Consider the following 20618-nt stretch of genomic DNA (forward strand, 5'->3'; position numbering starts at 1 on the left):
GATGTTGAATACTGTGTTCTCTGTATGTGTGGTGGTGAGATTTGCACTACAGCCAAGTAGATAGGCCGATGGTGGATTTCCCGACACGGGCTGACAACAAGTTACTTTTGTAAGAGAGTTGAGAACATTGCAGATCAGTTAACACTCTCATGTCAGAGTTTAACTAACCGATTGCTTCTTTTTTGTTTTCCTTAAATCAGATTGGATCTACGATGATTGCGTAAACAGGGTACAGGGTTTGTTTCATTTTTTTTTTATTCCTTTATTTTCTTTTGTTCCGGATTTATAATTGTATTTTTAGCTTACTGTAATTGATAATTAAAATAAAATAAGTGTGAATGAATTGTGAAGTTGCTGTAGCCTGCATTATTATGGTGTATACTTGCAGATTTATTATTGTTGCAGCCTTGGAAGGATGGGTGGATGGACAGTTCACTGCATGCCACGTGTAACAACACCTTGCCACTTTGACTGCATGGGATAACGATGATGATGATAAAGGAGGTTATACTTGACTAGGAAGGGGTTACGCATGCAGTGTAAACTTGGAAGGATTTAATCCTAGTCCTTTTACTACTAGTACTATTCTCGTTCTTTGGATATTGGTTATTAAATTTCCATACTATCTACTAGTTACCAAAGGGGGTGTAGTATGGGTGATATGGACCTTAGGGCTACCAACCAAAGTTGCAGTTAATATTCTCAGGCCAGAATTGACAAATCAGAACGAGCATGACTCGTGGAACTGGACTGTAGTTGATATGAGCTGGTCAACACTAAACCCTGGGAGGGTTAGATTTCCGGGTCTAGGATGGCTAGCGAAGAAGCCAAACCAAAGCCCGAAAGAAATTGCGAGAGAGAGAGAAGGGGAAGGAGAAGTTCGGAAATCAGAGGCAGAGGAACCCGCAATTGTGGCGGAACAGAGGAAGGGGGGAAGGAGAAAATCCCAATCGGTGGCGGTGCAGGGCAACATCCATAATGCCAATAGATCGCAGACCGGCGCCCACTAGTCGATCGCGCCGGGGATGGTCCGCTGCTTGACAGGATATCCATGGTAGATGGCGTTTCGGATCGTGCACTCTGGCGGAGATACCCTTGTTGTCCGTGTAGATACTTACTGGGTAAAACCGAAGAATTCCTTTGGTTATTTCTTTTCCAATTGATTCGGGTGAAATAATGGAACAGACCACTTTTATCTGTGGTACATCGTAGATAGTGTGAGATCTCCTGATCGTTAGGGAGGAGAGAGAGACGGCGTACCGGGAATCTGGAAGGGGGGGATGTGGGGGAGAAGGGCTCACAGGAATGCAGATGCTGCCTCCACGAGAATTGGTCGCCTTGGATGGGATCGGCGCCGTTCCCTTCTCGAAGATCTCTCTCTCTTTTTTTTACTCCTCTTTTGCTTTTTTTGGTGCTCTTGATGTCATGGCCACATCTGCCGCACAGATATTATTACTTTTATTATTAAATGAAAAGTGTCACCATAAATCCAGGTTTCGCATCCCGAGTGGTACCGACATTAGGTCGTGCAGCCGTCACCGTTTCGAGTCCCTATAGTAGACGATGTGATTATGATATGATATGATATATCCACCGGGCAATCTCAATTGTTGAAAGAGTCTATCTAAATTTGTCTGGATCGACCAAGAATAGCAAAGTGGCCTTCACCAGCCACGATTCTTTTCCTTTTTCCCTGACGCAAGTGGCTAGAAAGTTGCTGTGACTTTTGCGAAACTCAATCCACTCTCTTCTTCCCGATCGATCATCTTTCTCGTTTGTGTCCTCGGTATCCCCTTCCCTTCTCTTTCCCCCCCCCCCCCCCCCATTTCCTCCTCATCACTACGTCGCATCTTTCCTTTTCCCCCCTCCCTTTCCCTATTATTTCCCTCCCCCCATCACCAACCATCATCCGGCTTTAAACCTTCAGGTAAGTAAAGCTTGTAATCCCGCTTCCCTTCCCAATCCACACTCCTTTCCCATTCAGTTACTCCTATCCCATCCTACCTTTCCATCCCCCGACCATCCCCGACATTTCTCCCATCCATCCATAGCTTTCCCGGAGCTGCCGTGCCTGAGCCACCCTCCCCGCTGCGGAGGCCTTCCACCGTCCCACGGCAAGGCAACCATCCAAACACTAAGCGCCAACAATCTATCCACTTCCTTCGGCGTGGTCCCTCGAGTCCTCTCTATCCTTATCCACTTTTTTTTCTTTTCTCCCTGTCTGTCCTCTGTAGTACCTTTGTTTGTCTCACATTCTTATTTCTCGAACTTCCTCCCTCCCCTCCCCCCTCCCCCTGGCTATTTTCCCCCTCACCTACCACAACCCACCATACGAATAGGGGACAAGCAGGTTCCATTGACCGGATCATCCAGGTTGTACCGGTTGGGGATTTGTAGTAGGTGAATTTTCACCCGAGGCTCGCACCCTCTCCCTCATCCCCCCTCAGAGCCATGGCGTCGCAAGACGTAGAGGGCAGGAAGGCCGAATTGAAGCAGCAGGGCGCCATTGAGGTCGCCCAGCAGGCTTCCCAGGACCCCCAGTCCAACCTCCAAGCTGAAGCTGTCGAAAAAGCTCTGGTCGAGGAAACCCGAAAGGCTGGCGTTCCGGCCTATCAATTCGATCCCGATGCATCCCCGGACGACAAAGCTGCCGCAGCAAGAGCCGTAGGTTCTTCCCCGAGATTGACGGCGTGTGTCGCGTGTGCATCTGTGAGCTGACGGAGCTTTCCTGGTATATAGCGTCTCCCCCCGGGCTTCCATCATGAGCATAAACCGAAGGGTGTGGCTGTCGTGACCGACAAGGTAAGCTTCACACCCTAATTACTGCCTTTGGATGCTCTGCTTTTTACACTAGAGAACTATCGCTAAGCATTTTTGGTCGACTCTAGGACGACGGCCCCCCTGATCAGTACGATCTACCCCCTCCGAGATCCGCCACCGACCTCCTGCAGGAAAAAGCCGACGAAGCCTCGGCTGCTCCAAATGGTGAACCTCAGGTCGAAGAAGACATGCGCTGGGCACGCGACCGGACCGGTTGGGCCCCGCAGTTTGAACACCAGCCAACACAGGAGGAAAAGGAAGAAGGCACGCTGTTGGACCACCAAACATTCCTGGAGGGAAGACTGGATGATAAGTTTTTCGGAGGTGAGGAGATCCAGCAGCTCTTTTGCCGCTCGAGGGGAAACTGACCTTGGCTGCTTAGATTGGTACCACAACGCTGGTGTTATCGTGTTTGCCTGTCTCTCGTCATGGGTCATCGCAGTTCTAGGCGGAGGACTGGCCTGGATCTTCATTGTCATGGCCGCCTGTAGTACCTACTACCGGACGTCCATTCGCCGGGTCCGCCGCAACTTCCGAGACGATGTGAACCGTGAAATGGCCAAGCAGCGCCTGGAAACTGATACCGAGAGTCTGGAATGGATCAACAGCTTTTTGGTCAAGTTCTGGCCCATCTACGCCCCCGTCCTTTGTGATACGATTATCAACTCGGTCGACCAGGTCCTGAGTACCTCCACCCCAGCAATGATCGACAACCTGCGCCTGAAGACTTTCGTGCTCGGTTCTAAGCCGCCGCGCTTGGAGCATGTCAAGACGTACCCCAAGACCGAGGTAGACACCGTCATCATGGATTGGAAGTTCAGTTTCACGCCCAACGACACTATGGATTTGACTGCCCGCCAGCTGAAGAACAAGATCAACCCCAAGGTCGTTCTGGAAGTCAGATTGGGTAAGGGTCTCGTTAGCAAGGGTCTCGATGTGATCGTCGAAGACATGGCTTGCACCGGTTTGATGCGCGTTAAGGTTAAGCTGCAAATCCCGTTCCCTCACATCGAGCGAGTGGATGTGTGCTTCATGGAACCCCCCGAGATCGACTATGTCTGCAAACCGCTTGGTGGTGATACCCTCGGTTTCGATATCAACTTCATTCCTGGTCTGGAGACTTTTATCAAGGATCAGATCCACAGCAATCTGCGCCCGATGATGTACGCTCCGAATGTCTTCCCGGTTGAGATCGCCAAGATGCTGGCTGGCAACGCGATGGATCAAGCCATTGGTGTCGTTGCTGTCACTCTGCATGGTGCTCGCCAGCTCAAGAACCCTGACGCGTTTGCCGGTACCCCTGATCCGTATGCCGTTGTTTCTTTGAACAATCAGGTTGAACTGGGTCGCACCAAGACCATCAACGATACCGATAGCCCTAGGTGGAACGAAACGATCTATGTTATCATTACGTCTTTTGCCGAGTCTTTGACTATTACCCCGTACGATTGGAACGAGTTCCGCAAGGACAAGGAATTGGGAGCTGCTACCTTCCCTCTGGAGAGGCTCGAACAGCAGCCGGAACACGAGGGTATCTACCTGGAAGTCATGGCAAGCGGAAGATCTCGCGGTGCGATTCATGCGGATATCCGGTTCTTCCCTGTCTTGGAGGGAACCCAGCTTGAGAATGGTCAGACTCAACCGCCTCCGGAAATGAACACCGGTATCGCTCGTTTCACCGTGGAGCAGGCTAAGGACTTGGACGCATCGAAGAGTATGGTTGGCCAGCTCAACCCTTACGGTGTCCTCCTGTTGAACGGCAAGGAAATCCACATCACAAAGAAGCTGAAGCGCACGAACAACCCTATCTTCCAGAATGCCTCCAAGGAATTCCTGGTCACTGACAGGAAGAGTGCCCGTCTCGGTCTTGTCATCAAGGATGATCGTGACCTCGGCAGGGACCCGGTGATTGGTACCTACCAGATCAAGATGAACGACATGCTTAAGATGATGGAGAAGGGCCAGCAATGGTTCCATCTCAACGGTGCTAAGTCCGGCCGCGCCAAGCTCCTTTTGGACTGGAAGCCTGTTGCACTGGCTGGAATTGCTGGAGGCTCCGGCTATGTTGATCCCATTGGTGTCATGCGTTTCCACTTCAAGAGTGCAAGTGATCTTCGTAACTTGGAAGCCTTCGGCGCGTCTGATCCGTACGCAAGGGTGCTGCTCTCTGGTTACCAGAAAGCACGGACTGTCACTTTCAGGAATAACCTTAACCCCGAATGGGACGAGGTGGTCTACGTTCCCGTCCACAGCCCCCACGAGAAGGTTACTCTGGAGGTCATGGATGAGGAAACTATCAATGACGACCGTACGCTGGGTTCTGTTGACCTTCGTGTTTCCGACTACGTCCGAGAGAACGAGGAAGGCGGATACGAGGTTGACGATGAAAGGCAGCTCATTTCCAGTCCCCTGCGTAGTGGCCGCTCTCAGAAGGGTACTTTGAACTACACCGTTGCATTCTATCCTGCCATTCCCGTGGTCAACCCCGAGGATGAGGAGAAGGAGGAAGAGAATCTCAATGGTGATGCGGAGGGAACCGACTTGTCACGGAAGAGCACCGATTCCAAGCGTGTGGGCGGCCACTCCAAGACTGCCAGCGTGGACTCCAAGGCAACCACTGCTCTTAATGGAACTTCTACGAATGGTGTTACTCCCGAGGCTCAAAGCAGTCGCGCAAGCCTGGACACGAACGGAACTCGGCCGCAAACTGCGAAGGACTCGGAAACAATGTCGGTTAAATCGATCAAGGAGGTACCCAAGACCTACATCTCTGCGGAGGATCTTACCAAATACGGTGCGTTTGCTTCGATGTCCTTTCAACCCTGTTCTCTAACTGACCTCATCACAGAATCTGGTTTCATCGTGTTCAACGTGCATGAAGTCCAGCTTTCTCGCCCCAACGTTCAGGTGGAAGTGCTCATGGATGATTACATGTTCCCTGCCTACTCTTCGCCCAAGGTCCGCACCAAGACGGCAAAGATTGACGACGGTACGTAACTGTTCCAGACTATTGTTGATACTCAGCTGACGAGGCATTGTAGTTGGCGACGCCTTTGTTCGTGAACTCGAATTCTCCAAGATCACTCTCCGGATCATCGACAAGAACAACACCAAGGATGAGAGCGATGACCACACGGTTGCTAAACTGACGGGAGATACTCTTACCACTCTGCAGCGCATCTTGGTAAAAGCCCCTCTTCCCTCCTGACTGACTGCCATTCCGCTAACAGGAAGCAGTATACTCCCACGGACCTTACCCTCCGCTCTGCTCAGGGAGAAGTGAGCAAGGTTACCGTTAGTGCCCGGTATATTCCTGTCACCATGAAGCTCGACCCGACTGAGAGTATCAACAACATGGGAACCTTGGTGGTGCACTTTTTGGATGCTGCCGATCTGCCGTCCGCTGATCGGAACGGCTTCAGTGATCCGTACTGCAAGTTCCGCCTCAACGACAAGGAAGTCTTCAAGACCAAGGTGCAGAAGAAGACGCTGCATCCGGCGTGGAACGAAATGGTTGAGACCGATATCAAATCCCGGATTAATAGCACTTGCCGGATTGATGTGTATGACTGGGATTTCGGTGACAAGGCAGACTACTTGGGTGGTACGCACGTCGACATTACCTCGCTGACACCGTTCGAGTCGAAGGAGATTAGTCTCCCGCTTGACGGAAAGTCGGGTGCGATTCGCCTGAAGCTGCTCTTCAAGCCCTCCTACGTGGTCCGGTCACGTCAAGGATCGTCTACGTTCGCTGGTACTTTCGCCGCTCCCGGCAAGATTGTCGGTGCCCCCGTCAAGGGAGTCGGCTTCGTTGGTGGCAACGTGATCAAGGGTGCATCTTTCCTCAAGCACGAAGGGTCCTCTTTCTTGAAGAATGGCATCATGGGACGGTTCCGCGGAGACGATGGGTCCAGCGTGCACGAGGCCGAGGAGGAGACTCCTGCTCCCCTCGCTCCTGCGGCCATTTTGGTCGAAGGAGAGACGCCACCCGCCTCGGCGACCACCAACAACTTGCAGCACTCCCGCAGCCGCAGCGTTGTGTCTCACTACGGCGATCGACTTGGAGTTGCTGGTAAGGGCGAGACGGGAACGGCCACCATCTCGGTCGTTTCGGCCTCTGGATACCCTCCCAACGCCAACGTGCGAGTCTTCATTAAGGCCGTTGGTCCCAAGGGCGCCAAGGAGGTTCTGAAGAGTAAGGCTATCAAGTCCGGCGGAGGTCCTGTTTACTATGACCCGTCACATGAAACGTGCCGCGTGCACAACACCACGGCCGATGCCCAATACCAAGTGCGGGTGGTTGACCATTCCACCTTTGGCTCGGACGGGCAGCTGGGCGAGGCGCTCTTCTTCGTGGATGACCAGGGCTCTGTGGCCGGTCAAGACAAGCAGGTCAAGATTGGCACTGGCACTGTTACCCTGCGCAGCAGTTTTGCAATGTCTGAGTCCAACCTTCGCCCGGGCACGGCTAACTCCAACAATGATGGAGCCTCCGAGGTGATGGACAGCCCAGACTCTAAGAAGACTGGTCGCCGCAGCTTCCTCAGCAAGCGGAGTGTCAGCGGAGCTTAATTCAGATTGATCCCGCCACTATATGCCATTGACGACTTCACTGTATATTTTTATTTCCACTTTTTGACAATGATTCGTTATTTGTATTGTCGTTTCCCCCTGAAGATCCTCCAACCTTGTCTTTTTTTCCTTTCTTTTGATTGTGCTTAACGTGACGAGATGAGATGTGATATCCATGGGGTTTGTTCGAGTTAGCGTAGTGTTGCTTGGATACCGCCGAATTGGGCGGCTGACAATCGGAAAATTCTTGCTACGATAGTTTTAGTTGAGTGTAGGGTATCTAGTCTATGTAGATAGTTATCGACCCGAGATTACCCAGAGGGGCGTTCCTTGGCTTGTGTCCTGTCGTAGTGTGACTTTAGACTTTATCCCGATTCACCGCCCAGTCAAGAGGAGCCCATCGTATCCGTTGCATCGTGGCTGGATCGGCTATCGATACCCCCCCCTGTGGTCAACGGAATAACCTGACCGACACTCCAGACACGAGCAGAAGAGAGGGAAGAGGGGAGAGCAGGTGCTTGAGCCTCTTCGCATCATTGGAGGGGCTGAAGATGTAAGACATATGATGGGTCTCGACCTCAACCCAACTATGCCCTTCCCCCCTCAGTCAGTCAGTCCTACCCTCCTGAGTGAAGTGAGGTGAGTGAACTGGCACCCTCCCCACTCCATCATCCATCCACCTCACCTCGGAACTAAAACCTACTTGAGGGCGACTAATAAAAGTAACTTGCTATGTATCTAGAATTCTAGATAGATACCTTGGTGTATACCCAGCTAGCTAGCTAGCTAGCTAGTCAGTGGATTTAGTCTAGCTAGCATGTTTCTAGTCGCTTCGATTACGATCTGGCCCAGTCACTAGATAGATAGAGAGAGAGAGTAACTAAAATATCCTCCTGTCTTGTAGTTGTCTCGGCCTTACTACCTACGGGCCTTTCCGAAAGGTGGCGGCGGATCTTTGCCGAGATTTTTTCTTTTTTTACCTCCCTTCTAGTTAGTTCATCTTCGGAGGAGTAGGAATGATTGTGGGCTTGCCAGGTGTTCATACTATCTTGCTTTTACTATTTACTACTACTTGAGTTCATCATTCCTAGTAGTGTTGTTTGTAATAGGTATTTGTGTTGTGTTGGGTTCGGTTGGACTGACATACATACATACATACATGTACATGTATACGGTGGATTCGATTCCTGTAGAGCTAGAGACTTCGAGGGACGGAGGGTAAGGTCGTAGTAGTAGTGGAAATGCTCTTGCAGAGCTACTAGACTAAATAGTAGTTAGCTACTGCTAGGCTAGTACGCAACTGCATCAAGGAAACCAGACATACATACATGCAAGCTTGGTTTTTAGTGTGGATGGTCTGAGCTTTCGTGGCGCGAGTCATCTTTCGGGGATGCGTAGTCCGGAGAATACTCCACTTAGTATGGGTATACTAGTAATAGTCACTATTAGATACTGGGACTTGAGTTTAGGAATGTGATTAAGGGGGTTCATCACTGGTTGTTATACTTGGGATATATCTTCTATTACTAGTTTGGATAGCTGGGTTATTAGGGGGAAGTAAGTAGGTTGGTAGAGTGGTAGAGGGTAGAAAGGAGGAGGAAGGGGGGTAAAGGCTGAATTATAATTAGAAATGGAATGAGACTTATTGGGTAACTATCTATGTGCCTAAGGTAAGTCAAGTTCCTCAGTTAGTTTCACTTTGGTTCTCAGTTTGGTAGGTAGTAGTAGTGGTGGTGGTGGTAGTAGCTACTTGGTATATGTAGGTGGTAAATCGGGTGGCAACAATGACACGAATAGCTGCATGATGGCATAACTTACTAGTAAGTAGTAATAATAATAATGACAGCGGTTCGTTGGGTGGATCAATGGACATTCCATGGATTGGATTTCTCTATTGCTGTCTCTGGATGAACGTTATACTTTGTAGTAGTAGCTAGGCATGACTGCTTTTGCAGGAGGGATTGTGATGTGTATTATCCTAAGGCAGAGAGAGAGAGAGAGAGGGGCACTTTGCAGGACGTTTTCCGATAGTTTCATACCTACTGTAGTAACCTACAAGGTATTCTATCTATCTGTGATTTCTGCCTTTCTCTGCGTAAAAAATATGATAACTATTCTGCTATTGTTTCAGGAGGTGTGCTTGTTAATCTCCAACATAAGAGGGGCAAGCAACTACGGTGACGAGGACTGTGGGGCAGCTTTGAATAGTATTTATTGAACCCTGAAAAAGGGGGCACTGACGGGGGTGGTCTAGAAGGGAAGGGAGATATTCCAACAACTGTCAGATGATGAGCTGCCTTGCGATCGGCCCGGGTTTGGCATGTTGCTATGCAGGTAGTCAATGCAGTTTTACCCCTCTTCATATTCTATATGACAGTAATGTATGTATGTAGTTGGGTATACAGAAGAAAGAAGAAGAAGGAAGAAAAGAGAATTAATGATCATATTATTATTTGTGTGTGTGTGAAGATGACCATGGTTTGGGATCTGATTCACGCCCGGTTAACTTATCGAAAAAGGGAGAGGATCGAAGGTCTCAGATATCAAGTAATTCATTTCACTTGCTGGCCAGACGGCGGATTCCGGGCCAAAAAGAGCTGCTAAGAATAACTTACTGGCTGGCCTACCAAGGAATTATGGGTGGGAATGTTGGGCTGCCCACCCACCGTCCCGACTCTTTGTCTTGTACGGTAATTTCTCCCCTCGGTGGCCCCGCTTGATACCAGATGTTCGTGGTTATGACGCTGTATCAAACGGTACCTGACGCAGCCCCTGCTGGGTTGATGCTTGCCCCCCCACTTTCTTTTTCTGTTTTACTTTTCCCAAGAAGGCAGATGGGATGGATTTCAATCGTCATCGTATTATTATTTATCATTATGATTTAGGTGTCCAATCTTTCCCTCATCCATCTTTTCCCCCCTCCAAGTCTAGAATAATCTAAAATAAAAATAAAATAATAATAGTATCGAGTAGGAGTTGTAATTAATTAAATATACCTTGGGAGGGACCCCCGTCGCGTTGCTTATCATCTTGCTGGCTTCCTCTCTGGCTTCTCTTTTTCTTCCCTTTCCTTCCCCCATTCTTCATTCCAAACTCCCTCTATCTATCCTCAATTGCTTCTTCCTTTCTTCCCTCCCCTCCTCCATCTTCCCCTCCATCACCTTCTCTCTACCACGCTCCATCTTGCTGCTGCTCCCATCTAGTCTGGTATGTGTATCTTCTTCTTCTTCTTCTTACCCTCTGATCCATTGTTTGCCCTCCGTTGTCGCACCAATGGGCCTGTCGCCAGAGCGTTGCCCATGACCGAAACGATCGTCACTCGCTTGGACGTGGCAATTGGCATACACACGTACCCCTCATTCCGAGCTCGCTCCCTCTCCCCAGCCAGTGTTTAGAATTGTCCTGCTGGCCAATTCCATTCTCCCACCAACCCCCTATTTCTTCTCCACTGAACTTCCCGAGCTGCTCCCCTTCTTTCAAGCTCTCTGACATCTCACTAACTTTTCTTCCCGTCTCAAGTGAGCAGTAACTAGCTACCCGCTCTCAAATCCCGTGTTTACATCCTTACACCTTTCCTCCCACACCCACATCTCCTTCATACAATGGCTTCCAAGGCTTTGCCCAGTCACCTCAGAGCTCCCGCGAGCGACTCCGCGAGTGCTGCCTCCTTCGGCAAGCACCACGGAAAGTCCCAGTCTCACATGGTAAGTCTTGTCGCTGTGTGATCTTTCCTCGTTGCACCGTTGCCCGTGGTCCACCCTGTCGCTCGCGCCTTCTACGAATGGCTTCAAGCCTGCCAGGAGCAGCTTTGAGGATGGCATGAAGAGGAGTGCGATTGCCCTGGGCAGATCAGACTTAGAGGATCAGCTGAGCTTTCGCGCTCTTCGCTTCTGCATCTCTCTGCCACTCGTTCCCGCACATAGCGACTACTATCACAAACATGGACGAATATTATCCTTATATTGTCGTTGGACTGGCCGTCGCTTTGGGCAGTCATTATCTGCTACCTTATGCCGCCGACATACATAGTCTGGCTGGCACCATATGCATGGTGCTTGTCATTCTCTATGTCTGCATATCAATAGGTTTGCAGGATGGCACTGAGCCGAAGTTCCATAAATGCATGTCTCTCGTTACCCCACCTACCTCCTTGGTGTATTTCTCAATGTTCTTGTTCTATGGTCGACTTCTCAGCATTTCTGCCGTGATGTTTGATCCCCCGCGTGTCTTCGTTCCAGTGATTGCAGGCGTGCTTTTTATGTACTCATACTCTATGCGAATTCTTCCCCATCAAGTTGTGTCATGGGGTTGTCAGTTTGTCTTTGTTCCTCCTGGCTTGGGCATGGTTGTGTATCCACGTTATCTCCTGGGAGTGGTCTTCCAGTTCCTGATTTGGCAAGATGCATTTCATTCCATATATACGTGGGTGAGAGAAGGAGTCCGCGTTCCGAGGTCACCGTGGATACAGCGGCTACAGGACACTGCAACTGCAATTATTATGTTATCATATCTTCTAACCTCCATCTTCATGAAACAGGCCTTTGAGAATGCCTCTACTAGCGTGGCTGCCTCTCAGATGCGCAATGCCCTGAACGCCCTCGCCGAGACCGTTCCCGATGCCGCCGAGCGCAAGCGCTTCGAGGCTGAGATGGATAACTTCTTCGCCCTCTTCCGCAGATTCCTCAACGACAAGGCCAAGGGCAACGAGGTCAACTGGGACCGCATCGCCCCTCCCCAGCCCTCTCAGGTCGTCAACTACAATGATCTGGGCAGCGAGGCCTCCGTTGAGTTCCTGAACAAGCTGGCTGTCGTCAAGCTCAACGGTGGTCTGGGTACCTCCATGGGCTGTGTCGGACCCAAGTCCGTCATTGAGGTCCGTGAGGGCATGTCCTTCTTGGATCTGTCCGTCCGCCAGATTGAGCACCTCAACCGCACCTTCAACGTCAACGTGCCCTTCGTCCTGATGAACTCTTTCAACACCGACCAGGACACCCAGTCGATCATCAAGAAGTACCAGGGCCACAACGTCGACATCATCACCTTCAACCAGTCCCGTTACCCCCGTATCATCAAGGACTCTCTTCTTCCCGCCCCCAAGTCCTTCGACGCTCCCCTGCAGGACTGGTACCCTCCCGGTCACGGTGACGTTTTCGAGTCTCTGTACAACTCTGGTACCCTGGACAAGCTCCTGGAGCGTGGTGTCGAGTACATCTTCCTGTCCAACGCCGACAACCTGGGTGCTGTCGTCGATCTCCGCATTCTCCAGCACATGGTTGACACCCAGGCTGAGTACATCATGGAGTTGACCGACAAGACCAAGGCTGACGTCAAGGGTGGTACCATCATTGACTACGAGGGCAAGGCCCGTCTGCTTGAAATTGCTCAGGTGCCCAAGGAGCACGTCAACGAGTTCAAGTCCATCAAGAAGTTCAAGTACTTCAACACCAACAACATCTGGATGAGCCTCCGTGCCATCAAGCGTGTGGTGGAGGAGAACGAGCTGGAGATGGAGATCATCGCCAACGAGAAGTCCATCCCTGCTGACAAGAAGGGTGAGGCCGACCAGGCCATCTACCAGCTGGAGACCGCCGTTGGTGCTGCCATTCGCCACTTCAAGAACGGACATGGTGTCAACGTTCCTCGTCGCCGCTTCCTGCCCGTCAAGACCTGCTCCGACCTGATGCTGGTCAAGTCTGATCTGTACCGCCTGGAGCACGGTCAGCTTGTCATGGACCCCAACCGCTTCGGTGGTGTCCCCGTCATCAAGCTCGGTTCCGACTTCAAGAAGGTCTCTGACTTCCAGAAGCACATCCCCAGCATCCCTCGCATCGTTGAGCTGGACCACCTCACCATCACCGGTGCCGTCAACCTGGGCCGCAACGTGCAGCTCAAGGGCACTGTCATCATTGTTGCCACGGAAGGCAGCACCATTGACATCCCTCCGGGTTCCGTGCTTGAGAACTGCGTTGTGCAGGGATCCCTGCGCATTCTGGAACACTAGATTGGTGCATTCATGGGCGGCCGCTTAATTCCTACTTCCGAAAAGGTCGTCGTTGCCCCTTTGTCTCATCTGGGATGATACCGAGTCACGAATTGGCTAGGTGGGCTTGATAGAATTTCTGTTTGAGCGGAGTCACTTGTCTTCTGGGTTCATGCCGCTGCTTGGGATGGGGTCAGGTTATGACTCCGTCTCTGGCAGAGGCGCATTCGTGTCATGGCGGCATCTACTTCGGGGTGCAGAAAATCTACTAATTTAGGCATCCTTCCTTCTTCGCCAAGGCCATTTATTCTGGTCGTTTAGTGTTCTTTAATTGGGAAGCATTCTGTGCCCTCTTTTCTCTCCTGGACGCCGGAATGCTGGGTCAAAAAGGGGTTTCTCAGGAGGAAAAAAGAAGAAAACTGCAGAGTGTGGGGGCCAGCGTTTAGCTAGGAGATATCACCGTACGTAATGTCCAATTCATATTATTCACCTTTGGAGTTTAAATGGTTTGAGATGTGCATATGTCGTAGGAGTAAACATTGAGTGCAAGGCGTGGTGGAATATCACGTGCAGATGGCTCTCTCCATCCGCCGGAATGGGCTTCCGCTGCCTTGTTTCTGAGCTTGCCATCTGTTTCCCCTGCAACTTGCTTTGGGCGGAAATCTAGCTACATGTTGGTTTCCCACTGGTCTGGCTTGCTTGAGTCGAGATCCTCGCGGCTGTAACGTTCATAGTTTTCCCATTCTGATGGCCGTCTTACCATGATGGCTGCGGTCCCGGCCGCCGTCCAAGGCCTCGCCCCGTATTCTACCACTGCTTGGACATGGTTTCCTGACGCCTCTAACGTAGGTGGTGTTCGTTTAATCTACGTCATTGGAAGGTAGATAAATTGCAGAATAAAGGGGTAGGGACATGTGCCTGCTCAACGGGCCTTTTCTCCCCTGTCATCCAACTAATATTGGTTCGCCACTCCGTGTCATGGGTGTTTAGCCATACAGACTCTTTCTATCTAATCATCCCCACCCTTCCCCCACACACACCTCTCAGGGGAATCACTTGATGACGTTTCACTGCATTCGTCTCTTTGCGAACATGCAACATGACTGAATTCGGCAGTCAACAGCACCGTCAGTTGGCGCCCGGTCCGTCGCCTACTAACGCGGACAGATTTCCTTCGGGCGATAGCCCCCCTGGAGATAGCTTTCGGACCTCTTCGGATGTCTCGAAGAAACGCGTGTCCATGGCTTGCTTGGCTTGTAAGAAGTCCAAGCGGAAGGTACGGCTTGCTTACTTATGAATTCCGTGAGGACGACAAAGAAACAAACTGGGGTGAAAGTGGCAAAACGATAGCTGCTGACCTTCGTATCTAATCCCCTGTCAGTGCTCTGGAACGGCACCATGTGACAACTGTCGGGCATTTAACCGACAGTGCATATTCGATGAGACGCTTGATCAGCGTCGAAGAGTAGCGGCAAAGCGTACGGCTGATGAGCTGAGCTATCACCGAGATATGCTGAATGATCTCTTGAAGGTGATGCGTGCAGAAGATCAGTCACATGCTCTGAAACTGCTGGAATTCATCCGGAAGGATGCCACGGCCGAGGAGATTCGCACGTATATCGACGATATTCTGGGTCGGATTGAGGGATGCAGCAAGGTGAGTGACGCGGCGGGAAGGCAGCTACAGCAGGTTAGACGGGTGATCGATGTCGAAGGAGCTGGGCCGTCATTTCGTCCCAAGGTTATGGATATCCATTACTTATGCAACGAAGTCCCTCACAGGGTCCCCGCAGAGCCCTGGACCACCGTAACCGGCGATGCTGACCTCGTCTCCCATCTGGTGTCCCTCTACTTCACCTGGGATTATCCTTTTCATGCCTTTCTCGACCGAGACGTCTTCCTCAAGCATATGCGGAAGGGTAACACCAATTCGGAATTTTGCAGTCCATTCCTTGTGAACGCTCTGCTCACGAACGCTTGCGTAGGTCTTCTAATCTCTTGTTCATGAATTCCACATCTGTCATCCAACCGGGTGTGTATACTGGTCTTCATAGTGGAGGGTCATTGAAATGTCAGCTAAATGCCTATTCGCAGCACTTCTCAGACTACTCTGAAGCCTATGTCGAACCCGGGGATATAATGACCAAAAGGGCCGATTTTCTCGCTGAAGCGGAGCGTTTGAGAGAGGAAGGACCCATGAAGCTCAGTCTGGCTAACTTGCAAGGCACACTGTTGTTGCATGAACGGTAAGTCGGTCGTCTTGCGGTTGAGCAATCAAATTAGTTGTATGCGTCTTCACTGACGACGGTTCAAAGGCATGCATTATCCGGCGAAGACGATCTCGGCTATCGGATGCTCCACCAAGCCATCTGGACCGGCGAATCTCTAGGTCTCATCGGCCCAAGGAAGTTTAGTCTGAATCCAGGACAGATCTCTGATGATATGGATATTTCGATCAAGCGGACGGCCTGGGGCTTGTTCCATATTGACACGTGAGCTAATCAGACGAACTATTTCCCAGAAGTGAAACCACTGACGGTACTTCTGACAGGGTTGTGCATGCCGATTTCCTACGGCCCAGCCTTATTGACAAGGTCAACCTCGAACGGCCCAATCGGTACAGCGCCGAAGATTCGAGTTTGTGGTACCCTTACCCCTCCCATCGCTCTGCTCAGCCGTCCTACTTGAGCCACTACTTTAACGAGTCGTGCAACCTGTGTGAAATTGCACGAGACGTCTCACAGCGGCTCTTTGGAATTGACGCCAACGCTGCTTCTGCCGAGCACCTACGTCAGATCCAGGAAACCCTGTATGAAAGGCTGCGTGGCTGGTATAGTAAGCTGCCGGATATCTTCGATCCGTATCATAGGCCACCACCGTACATCATCTTGCTGAGGTGAGGACTACATTTTCCAGCGAACATTTAGATGTCTCGTGGCAGCTACAGATAAGTCAAGGTTGCTGACGGGTACAGAATGCGCTACCATACGTTAGTGATCAATATCTTCACCTTCAGGACCGGGCGGACCAGAGATACGCCTAACTCCGAGGCACCTAAAACACCCGAGAGCCCACCGGGACTAAGCCCCCTGCCCAAGTACAATACTGTAGGCATTGTACAATCTGCAGCGCGCGCAATAGCTGCCCTGACAGTCCTCCACCGACGAGAATACGGCATCAGTCGTGCTCATCATTTTGCCATGTATGCGATAAACCTGGCACTCTTCACGTTGCTGGAGTCCGGGACATTCGACGTGCTGGACCCCGACTTTCTTGCGCTCGCCAGCTCTTTCTCCAATATTGCTAGTCGATCGCCATTGGGTCGGTCTCTCTTCCATATTTTTCGGCAGGCGGTTCATGCCAAGGGGCAAGGCAGGCGGCTGCGAGAATCAAATGCGGTCTCGGATGATCTCAAAGCGATGTTTGACGAAGAATCGGCATCGGCATCCCGGTGGGATGAGTATGCCGCAGGATTACAGAAGCTGGAGATGGATGAACGCTACCGCGGAGCCTGGGATGGGGAGTTCAGTCTTTTCGACATGCTCGATCGATACGAGAGCTTGAGCTTGGGCAAGGATGAAATTGCGCCTGAGCGGCCGCGCTGTTGACAGGAGTCGCCGCTCACTTTCCGAGCTCTATTCTGGAGAATGATTTTGTATCTTTTCACATGGCAATTACGAGGCGTACGTATGCAACATCTTACGTTTTCAGAATATGCTTTTTCTTTTTTGGTTTCCGTGGGCCAGCTATGATTTCCGCGGGAGAGAGACGCTCGGGCGCCGTACGCTGTGCTGCCAGCAAATAATTTCCTATACTACATTAACGAGAGATGACTTATCGCATGAACTCCCCTTTTCCGCCTAACTCTGGTCCGGTGGAAAGTCTGTTACTCAGTCGTTCCAACTTTATTTTTTGCCTTCATCGTGCAGCAATTGAAGGGGACAAGCTCCACGTCAATGACGTCACAGCAGGTGACTTGCAACCTTCGCCCTGATTTTGTGGCTGCTGAACCAACTTCTCTGCGACTTCTGTTCCTCTCCATTGCCTTAATGGCTCGTATTATTTTCTTCGTCCCCGATTCGCGATGGAAGACGCGTCTGGATCCTATCCCTTTGGCGTCGCAACTGCCGACGGAACTCCCCTCCAAATCGATGCCGAGAATGCTGCCGTGAGGGGCATCAACGAGTGGTCTTGGGGTTCGATGAGTCCGGGGATACCCCCTGCGGCCTTTCGTCCCTATTCCTTGCCCCAGTTCATGGACCGACCGGGTCCCTACCCCTATCAATCCTCATCGTCGTCATCCCGTGAGCTCTCGGGCTCAGCTGCCAAAGTCGCCATTCCCCGCACGACCAGCGCCAGTAGCCAGTCGCAACGCCGGCGCTCGGCGAGAGCCTGCGAGCCATGTCGACAGCGGAAGATCAAGTGTGATGGAAGCAAGCCAGTGTGTCGACAGTGCATTGATCACAATGTCAGCTGCTTCTTCGTGGATGTAAAGCGTGTCCGCGATCAGAAACAACTTGGACTCCTAGGCAAGAAGGTTGAACAATATGAGCGCCTATTACAAGAGCTGGAGAAGGAAGTCGATGAGAATGCGGCCAGACGCATCCGAAAAGTCCTTAGGGTAAGTCTCTGCGTCTAGCTTTTGGTCTGCTGCTTTATAAGCCTCCTTGATCTTGACGTGGATCATTCCATTAGGCAATAGATACATATATCTAACTGCAATGGCTGATCTGAAAGGGCACCGATATATCATCTCCTACCGACGATGGCGGCGACTCCGATTCTTCGATTTCGTCCATCGGTTCGCTGGAGGCACTCGACTTAGTTGAGGAAGACTTGAATCGCAGCGAGAAAACGGTGGCTACGGGCTTCTTTGGGAAGAATTCGGAAGTCGCTTGGATGCAGAAACTTGAAGATGAAGCTAAAAGTCGAAATCGGAAGAAGGAAGATTCTACCGATATGGAGGACGGGGTGGCTGGCGGGCACACAATGACGCCGCCGCAGAAGCAGGAAACAGCGATGGCGGCAATGAGCTATTACTTGGATGACATCGGTATTCCATTGATGGACTCTGTTGATCCATACGCACTTCCCCCAAAGGATTTGGCCAACCGGTTTTTCACTGCGTTTATGGACTCGGTCCATCCGTCATTCAATGTCGTCCGCAAGACGGCCTTTGTGTCCCAGTATCGACAGTTCTTCAGCCAGCCAGCCCAGCCCCCACAGCGTTGGCTAGCCATCTTGAACATGATCTTTGCAATTGGATGTCGATATACCCAAGCTACGAGTGGCCGTCCAGACAGCGGGGATTACAATGATCTGGTGTACTTGAACCGGGCGCGCAAATTGACTCTCAGCGAGAACGTCATCTTTGAGCATGCGGATCTTCAGCAAATCCAGGTCGAATTTCTGGTAGCACTTTACTTTGTCAGCAAGTGTCAAATAAACAGGTGAGTCTGGCTCCGGGAGAGCTTGTTCTAATCGCTTGCTAAACCTCTTCTACTGCAGGGCATTCAAGTTCTCCAGTATGGCCTTCCGATCGGCCGTGTCCCTGGGAATCAACCTACGCTTCGTAGACGATCGTACGCAGTATCCTGCCAAAGAGGCTCGCATTCGGCTGTGGTGGTCAATATTCCTCCTGGAACATCTTCTCACTGCGATCACCGGCCGGGTCTCTTGCGTGGGCGAAAGCCTGAGCGCCACACCACTACCGATTCCGTACGAAGAGGAAGCGTTCGGCAGACCAGACGTCCTTCCTCTTCTCCAAGACTCCTCCCTGCGCATGACCCGTCTGAAGCTAACTCTCCTGCAGTCGGATGAGGAATCACGCGCCGATGTAAGCTGGCTTCCGTCCTGCGAACCCAGCCCATCGCTATACTTCCACTGTATCGTGGATTTAGCCACCATTACCCAGGCGATCATCAACAAAGTCTACAGTATCCAAGGCCTCCGAGAGCGGGCCAGTCAGGTAGAGCAGCGGATCCGAAGATTCAGCTTCAATCTCGACATGTGGCTCAGCAAGGTCCCCGAAGCCTATCGTTTTACCTCGGGCAGCGGTGACCAGTTGGATCTACCCAGTGACCGTAACGCTCCCTGGATGCGAGAACGCATCTCCTTAGCCATGAGTTACTACAGTTCCCGTCTCACGCTTTGCCGTCCGTGCCTCACACATACTGGACTGGCGCCGGGCGACCCATCCCCCGACCCAGCAGTTCCGCCGTCGGCACGGCAAGGCTCGCGTCGCATTTCCAGCAGTCGCATGCAATTCAACACTGCCATGGCTTTGACATGCGTCCGCTCAGCTCGGTCCCTCCTCTGCTGTATCCCGGAAACCCCGGACATCACATGGTTGACTACCATGACCCCCTGGTGGTGCATTCTTCATTACATCATGCAAGCAACAACAACCATCCTTCTCCACCTATCCAGCTGGCCCACCAGACTTCCCAACGACCCTATGCACCAAGTCTCCGCCGACATCGAAGCTACATCCCGAGAGACCAAGAAGGCCCTGCGCTGGCTGCACCACATGGCCTACAAGTATCCCGCCGCCCGACGTGCCTTCCGCCAATGCAACAGTATTGTACGACGGATTACCCCAAGCCTAGGCATTGATATCAGTGACATCCCCTCCGGCAAAGACCTACCCACTGAGGACGATGCGTATCATTTGCGAGATATTGACAATACCCCGAGTTCCCGCGCCGGGAGTATGGAGTTTGAACGGCATCACTAATGATTAATGAATGCTTTCTTCTTATCTTATCTTGAATCTTGACCTGTGCACGGCGTCTTCGGACTTATACCCCCCCAACGCGGTCCTTACCTTGTTCTGCGTTTCTAGGATACCATACTACCTATTTGTCGTCGTCGTGCGCTTTTCATATTTAAGAGTTCTGTCTTATGATTGTGATGTGATATGATTGGTAGTGTTTTTGCATGTTTAAAATTGTCAAAGTCATATGTATTACTAATGACTAGTTATCTATATTAGGTAGATCAAATTGATAATGTATTATTATAATCATCATTATGAAATATATGATTCTCAACTATCATGTTTGAATAGCATTGTCAGCATAGTAGCACAATAGGATCCGCACTTCTAGTAATTAGTAATACATGCCCAAAGGGATACTGACTGAGACCCAAGAGTGAGAAGTCAGATCGTTCCAAGTTGACTTCCACAAACCATATGAATACATATACTATACTACATGTAGCATAGTAGTCCAAGGTACATAGT

General features: G+C 51.0%; 5 protein-coding genes across 5 annotated transcripts; 4 read left to right on the forward strand and 1 right to left on the reverse strand.

Moving 5' to 3' along the window:
• Window positions 1–2451: 2451 nt before the first annotated feature.
• On the forward strand, window positions 2452–7392 carry An12g00800 (uncharacterized protein; the record flags this gene model as incomplete). The annotated part of the gene is made up of 7 exons (XM_001395132.3): window positions 2452–2664; window positions 2740–2802; window positions 2889–3144; window positions 3203–5614; window positions 5669–5809; window positions 5862–6004; window positions 6058–7392. 7 exons carry the CDS (start codon window positions 2452–2454, stop codon window positions 7390–7392), a joined length of 4563 nt encoding a protein of 1520 aa, XP_001395169.1.
• Window positions 7393–8228: 836 nt separating this feature from the next.
• Window positions 8229–8773, reverse strand: An12g00810 (hypothetical protein; the record flags this gene model as incomplete). Its single annotated transcript, XM_059750651.1, has 3 exons — window positions 8229–8419; window positions 8544–8650; window positions 8721–8773. 3 exons carry the CDS (start codon window positions 8771–8773, stop codon window positions 8229–8231), a joined length of 351 nt encoding a protein of 116 aa, XP_059601768.1.
• A 2221-nt stretch (window positions 8774–10994) lies between these two features.
• Window positions 10995–13393, forward strand: An12g00820 (uncharacterized protein; the record flags this gene model as incomplete). The annotated part of the gene is made up of 2 exons (XM_001395134.3): window positions 10995–11096; window positions 11930–13393. 2 exons carry the CDS (start codon window positions 10995–10997, stop codon window positions 13391–13393), a joined length of 1566 nt encoding a protein of 521 aa, XP_001395171.1.
• A 743-nt stretch (window positions 13394–14136) lies between these two features.
• Window positions 14137–16980, forward strand: An12g00830 (uncharacterized protein; the record flags this gene model as incomplete). The annotated part of the gene is made up of 7 exons (XM_059750652.1): window positions 14137–14252; window positions 14489–14648; window positions 14754–15353; window positions 15467–15618; window positions 15688–15864; window positions 15894–16268; window positions 16389–16980. The coding sequence occupies 7 exons, from the start codon at window positions 14137–14139 to the stop codon at window positions 16978–16980; spliced, it is 2172 nt and encodes a 723-aa protein (XP_059601769.1).
• Window positions 16981–17456: 476 nt separating this feature from the next.
• Window positions 17457–20108, forward strand: An12g00840 (uncharacterized protein; the record flags this gene model as incomplete). The annotated part of the gene is made up of 3 exons (XM_059750653.1): window positions 17457–17993; window positions 18110–18822; window positions 18881–20108. 3 exons carry the CDS (start codon window positions 17457–17459, stop codon window positions 20106–20108), a joined length of 2478 nt encoding a protein of 825 aa, XP_059601770.1.
• Between the last annotated feature and the right edge of the window lie 510 nt (window positions 20109–20618).

This window comes from Aspergillus niger (assembly GCF_000002855.4).
Source record: "Aspergillus niger supercontig An12".
NCBI classification, from domain to species: Eukaryota; Fungi; Ascomycota; class Eurotiomycetes; order Eurotiales; family Aspergillaceae; genus Aspergillus; species Aspergillus niger.